Source organism: Vidua macroura, chromosome 13 (genome assembly GCF_024509145.1).
Source record: "Vidua macroura isolate BioBank_ID:100142 chromosome 13, ASM2450914v1, whole genome shotgun sequence".
Lineage (NCBI taxonomy): Eukaryota > Metazoa > Chordata > Aves > Passeriformes > Viduidae > Vidua > Vidua macroura.
Genome location: NC_071583.1, coordinates 380,349 through 386,841, shown reverse-complemented (window position 1 = coordinate 386,841; position 6,493 = coordinate 380,349). Strand labels below are relative to the sequence as shown.

The 6,493-nt window shown below is 43.3% G+C and overlaps 1 protein-coding gene across 7 annotated transcripts in view; it reads right to left on the bottom strand.

Annotated features, from left to right (window-relative positions):
• Window positions 1–850: 850 nt before the first annotated feature.
• TMCC1 (transmembrane and coiled-coil domain family 1) overlaps window positions 851–6,493 on the bottom strand; it is a 71,154-nt gene continuing 65,511 nt past the window's right edge. For all 7 annotated transcript variants that reach the window (XM_053988951.1, XM_053988955.1, XM_053988952.1 and 4 more), the window contains one exon: window positions 851–5,024. In XM_053988951.1, the coding sequence (XP_053844926.1) occupies window positions 4,710–5,024 (315 nt within the window). In that variant the 3' untranslated portion in view covers window positions 851–4,709. The remainder of the gene's footprint in view (window positions 5,025–6,493) is intronic.

Below are 6,493 nucleotides of genomic sequence, written 5' to 3'. Positions count from 1 at the left end.
ATTCCCTTCTTGGTTCTTTGTTCCTGATACCACATGACCAAAAACCAAGAGGAACAAGTATCTTCTCCACACCAGTGAGGAATCTTCTCACTTTCCGTTACAAATAATAAAGGATTCAGAAATTCTTCTATGAAACATGGTAGCCAAAATACCTCTTGTTTACAGCAGTGGCTCAACCAACATTGTTTAGTCTCTTGCCTCTGCTCAGGGAGAGGGAGCTTTCTGCTAAGGAGTGCTGTCCTGCCAGCTGCAGCCTTCCTCATCCAAACTGAGCCAGGCCTGTAATTGCTCCATCACAAGCTCCCTGAGACACATGGGTGATGCTACAATTGCACCTGCCTCTAAATATGCATGCAACACAGAGTGGGCCCTGAAATCCCTTAAGGACAAAGTCCACAGAAACAAGGGCCGTTCTCATCTGGGACAGGGCAGGCCACAGAGCAGTGGTGGAAAAATACAGGACCAACTTCTGGTCCTTCCAAGACAGACACTTGGGTAAGCCTGACTGCACCAACCTGCAAACTGAGTCATGGTGTGGCCACAGGGACCCTGCCAGAGGCTGTCCCAGGCACAAGGGGGCTGGAAAGGATCAATGAGGACGAATGCAATGCTGCTGCTCCTTTCCTCTACCCGCAAAGACCAGACACTGACACAGCTTATTTTCATTGCGCCCTAGTGGTGTGTGGCTGGCTGAGTGTAGGATAAAGTCTGACAATCAGAGCTATGGAAAACTTGCTCACATTTTGAGCTCTCAGGGCTCAGCAGTTTTGACACACCCCTCTTCTTCTCCATGATAGCACCTCCCTTCCCCTGCCCCCGCCCCTCTGGAAAGATCCAAACTAGACCAGTGTTAATAGCTGAGGTCTTTATTTAAAGTTTTTTATATACAGTAAAAGTGCCACAGATAAATCTGTGACAATCAGACAAGACAAATGTAAATCTCTCTCAACAATTAGCAGCTTAAGATCTATAAACTACAGTGTTACGTTCACAAGTGTCATTTCTGTACTTTTCAGCCCGTGCAAGTGAGTTTTTCTGTTTATTTTTTTACACTTTTAAAACACACTTACAGCTAAGTCAATTGCCTACAACTATACCACCTGGCATACACAACACAGACACACAGGGTAACTCTTTAGCCACTTTCAGAATTCATTTAAAAACTGGCAAAACTACCCAATCTTGAACCCTTTGTAGCTTGGCTTCTTTTGTTATAATGCCTTTTCTTTTTTTAATTTAAAAAATGCATATTTTCAAAGCTGACAGACAGTGCTTTCCTGTCCCAGTTTAACACGCACATAAGTCAGCAGTTCATCTGATCCCACCTAAGCACGCATGGGACTGGAATAAACCAATAGAGCAACTGCTGGGAGCATGCTGAGTATCCTTGAACTAAACTAACGAGGCTGAGAGAAAAAAACAACTTTATAAAAATTTTAAAACTATTTTTTTTTTTTTTTGCATCAAGATTTTCTTTCTTCTTTATATTGAAGGAAATGGGGGAAACAGATGAACTTCACTTGAACCCTCAAATGTTAATGAGGAGGTGCTGCTCTTGGAACTTACACAGCCCATTATATTTTTCCCTTCTTATGTGCCAAGGCAGTATGTGCTAAACACATCTAAGCAATTTCTGAATCACTTCAACTCCAAATATGAAATGTTTTGGGAAACATTCTGCAACGCAGAGATGGTCACTAAAAAGTTTTTATCTACAAAAGAGGCTATTAAAGGTACTCACACACGCACTCACATCCACAGCAGAACTGTCCTCTACGTCATCCAGAAACACTCCATCAGGAAAGCAAACACAACCATGTACAAGGAAAGGGAGCTTTAAAGCTAGAATCACATTTCCAACAACATCATCATTAAGCTATCAGAAATCATCACAGACTTTCAAGTTGAAGAGGGAGGAAAACCCCAAAATGTTCTGCTAGTGCAAAAGGCAAAACTCATGGCAGTTGTGTTAGGATATGAGAAGTGGATGCAGCATCATATATGACATTACTGCAGACAACTTTCTGGAATGGAAGAAACTGTTGAGAGAGAAAGAGACAGACACTGTCCAGACCCATATGTATATGGCCTTCACCAAAGAGTTCTGAGATGTCAGTTTCTATTAAGCCTGCACCTTCTGGCAAAGCTGGTAAATGGTATTTACTGAATATTACAGTGTTGAGAAAATAAATGAAATTAGGATTTAAAGAAGAGGGACAAACACTTCCTTAAATACTACAGACACTGAGTGTCCAGAGCCATTGGCTTTTAACTCCTTCCTGATTTAACCACATAAAAACCTACCTTAAGCAATTCTAGTGTGAACAAGACTGAGAAAAAGAGGTACAAAGGCCAGGTTTCAGAAAAAAAGGCAACAAAGTATTTCAGTTATGTGCCAAATCAGTTCTCACTGTTATTCACACATTTGTTTCTGATAAAACCTGCATAATGGGAAGATGATAGTTAGCCAAGAATTGTGAGTCACTAGAGAAGAGCCTCACTGGAGCCAGAAGCAAGGGAGGGAATGGCCACGCACCTCTGCTCTGGCTGTGGCACTGCAGAAAGCACAAGCAGTTTTGGCTTGAGTCAGCTGTAAATGGCAATCTTTGTTTTAATTAGGACAGGAGCAGATTAGTGCACATGGTGACAGAGAGGTGTACTGGGATCCCTGGGGGAAGGGCACCTGAGTTTCCTGTGACTACAGAAAAAAAGAACCCTTGGAGGAAGAAAGATGGTTGGACAGTGGAGGGCTTGCCTTTGCTGGCAATCAGAAAACACTCAAGGTATTAACCTTGTTTGAGGGAATTTCTCAGAACCCAGAATCTGCATCATAGCACAATGCCCATTTATGTGTATATATGTATGTTGTACATGTCTCATACATGCCTATGTATGGGCAGATTTCAACTGGTTTGGGTCACTTGGGCAACATCTGATTCCTAGAGGGAAGTTGATCCTGGAATGAAGGAAAACAGTAAGACCTAACTAAACACTGTAAGTGGTTTTGACAGAATCCTGGAGGTTTTTTTTTAGATTTCATGAAGACAAAAGATGAATTGTGGCACTGTTATGGTGAAAGGGACAGCAGTTAAAAATCAGCACAGAATGAACACAGATTCCTTGGACTTGAGGGCTGCCTGCCTGTACCAACAGGTCACCAGCAATTGCACATTGTGAGGACTTGGGGTTACATTTGAAGCTGATGTTTCCTTTCGAGATTTACAAATGTGTCTGCACCAAGTGTTGGCCCCTGTGGCTGAAAAAGAGGATGGCACACCACAGATACCGACATGGAATCTTACCAGAGCCTAACAGGAGGAAAATTTTGGTTTCACTTTTCAGGGTTTGTTTTTTTTTTTTTTTTAATAAAACTATTTTTGAGATAACCATTCTATTAAGTGAACTGTTGAGTCAGTATTTCTTTCCTCAAAAGAACCTGTCTTTTCCCTAGGAAGAGATGAACAGAAATTCCTTGCTCTTATCCTGAGGCCAGGAATGAGAGCTAAAATGCAAACAAAAAATACAAACATACCATCCTTCACATGTGGAAAAAGAAACAAAAGCCCTGCATGACAAAAAGGTGTGGAGAAGACAGATGCTTTTCATGATGCTGCATCTTTAAGCTCAGGAGGACAGACAAATGGCATATGGACAGTGCTGCATTCGACAGGCTGACACTAGAAACTACTCTCTGCCCTCCTCAGAACTGCTTCAGGACAAGACGGCTCACAATTATTCACGCATTTCTTCATTTAAAAACATCACTTCTTTATTTGAAAGAAAAAAAGTAATGACCCTCCCAACCCTTTCAAAAAAAAAACCCCAATAATAATAATAATAATAATTATAATTATAATAATAATAAAAAATCCTATTAGAAACAATAAGGAAGCACTGAGAGTTTGAGTATTACACTCTTCAAGTATGCTGTTTGGATTTTTTTTAAATCTGTGAATATACATATATTAAAAAAAACCTTAAAAGTGCGACCAAGGGCTTCTGCTTAAAGAGTATATTTCAAGGACTACTTCAAAATACTGTAGCACAACTGTGCAGTTACTGTGTATGGCATGAGGCTTCCACTCCATATACTCAGCCAAGTTAGCCAGCCTTACAGAAAGTTACTGAAGTCAGGTTAACACAAACGGCGAACCCAGATGCTGAGCTGGGAGAGGGATCCACACGTTGTTGTTTTTCTCTTGTTAAGGAAAGAAACCACTCAACGCATACACTTGGACATGGAATGTGAGCAGACTTCACAGTAAAAGTTTAGTGTTACTGGTTTGCTGTGGTACCATCATTCAAGGCTGTGCACTATTTTGAGCTTTGCTCATCTTAAGCTAACCACGTTCTCTTCTTCCTGACAGGTTTAGTACAGTAGTTCAAGCCACAATTTAAATTGCCCATTGGTATGCTCCAAATTTCTGTATTTTATTCATTTCTTTTGTACACTTTAAAGAATCTTAAGATTTGCATCCAAAGAGAACCATGCTACATAAAAATTATCCAGGATTCTCGCCAAAAGAGTTCTTGAATAAAATCTAAAAAATACTATTGCAATGCATCTTGCAGAGAAAAAACGTTATTCTAAATGTAAACAAATTCACTCGGACACTTTAAAACTTCAGCAGAGTAGTTCTGACTAATCTTTGCCACACTTGCTCACCAAGAGCGCCAGGAGGGAGCGGCGCAGCCCATTCCTGCCACCATCATCTGGGGGGAGACAAGAATCGTTCCAAGTAGCCGGTGATGGCATCCCAGTGCTTCCACAAAAAGGCAATGAAAACCACTATAAATAAAGTGCTGAACGTCCTATTGCGAGTCTTCATCAGGGGCACGACGCAGTTGGCCACGGTGGAGACAAAGACGAGGAGGACAGCCATGACAGCCAGCAAGATGTTGATGAACTTCCCCAGAAGGTTTCTGGCCGTGGCATTCTCCAGCCCCTCCAACTGCACCACTTGCTGCTGCTGCTGCTGCAGCTCCATCTTGGAGATGCGCGTCTGGCACGCTTCCAGTGCCTCCTGTGGGTAAGAGCACATGCTGGGTTACTCAAGTTCACAGCTGTCACCTCACCAGCCAGGCCAAGTCAGGACCATCCCCACACCTCACAGTGCTCATGCACTGAGCTCCTGCCCTGCAGCAGGAGCAGAGGAAGCAGTGCCATTTCCCATATCCGAGGTGAGAAGCCCCTTGCTGACTGGGCACTGCAGCCTGCAATACACCACGGCGCTTCATCTACACCCAGAAGGCTTGACATGGAGGTGCCAGGCTGGGAAACCCCAGAGCTTCTGCCAGAAGGGGGCTACCCAAGACACCTGGTCACTTCAGCTTTGGTTCCAAGAGGCCACTCTTGGACAGAGGTGCTGTGCCTAGCCAGAAATCTTCATCTTCTTCTGGGCATTCCCAGAACCTCAACTTTCATCACCTTCCTTGGAGTCACTCGTGCTTATCTGACCCCTTAGCAGAAAACTAGGCAACCTCACAGAAAACTACATCAACAAAAATAACTACCAAAGGCTCAGCTGTGTTCCGCTTGCTTGATTTCTCTGAGCTGTGAGCGCAGAGAAAGGTCTGAGGGGCACTAGGGCTGGGATTGCACAGCTGCCATTGCAGGAAGGATATCTTCTCCAGACTGCAGCAAGCTGTGGCACTGGCACAGCTCCAGCTGACTCTGCGAGGCCTGGGGAAAGACATCTAGAAGGGTAAGAAGCATGAGATTTATGGAACTGCCTACAGGAAGAGGCCAAATGAAAGGAGGTGGACAAATCCACCTCTTTAAAGCCCCACTGACTCGGGGGGGATTTGTCAGACCTTTTCACCATGCTGAACCCCAGCTGGACCAACCCAACCTGCACTAAAACACTGGTGACATGCCATGCAGGGGACTAGGGAGAAGAAGAGAGGTTAAGGCAATTAACACCAAGAGAGACTTCTGCTCTTGAAGATACCAAGTTACAATATTTCCACTAATCTTCCCTCAGAGTCACCTTTTCAGACACAACTGCAAATATGATATACAAGTCTGCAGCAGTCGTTCCCAGACTGATCACCAAAAAAGGAACCAGGACTGTTCCTCTGCAACAGTAGCTCATGCTCTTCAATAATTTTTCATACAACAAAACACTTCCCTCTTCCCCAGCAGTGCTGAGAAATAGACTGTCCCAACTTTTGAGTTTACACTAAAAGCACTGAATCATACAATGAAGATTAAAAAAAGCTGTTGAGAAATCCCCAATTCAATTCAATCTTCCTGCCATCTGAATTTAGAGAGGAGAACAAAACCTGACTGTTGTAACACTCCCCCAAGGGAGAGGCTCCTGTTTACACTGCCAGGGACCATTGTACCACTGTCCACAGACACTGATTAAATTTAAGTTAAAAGGTCATTGTCACCTGTTACATTTCTCATTGCATCATGTCTGTGGCAGTTAATGAAACATGAGGGCTTCTCCCTGGTTAAGAGCCCTGAAAGCACAGGGCAGAATTGCTC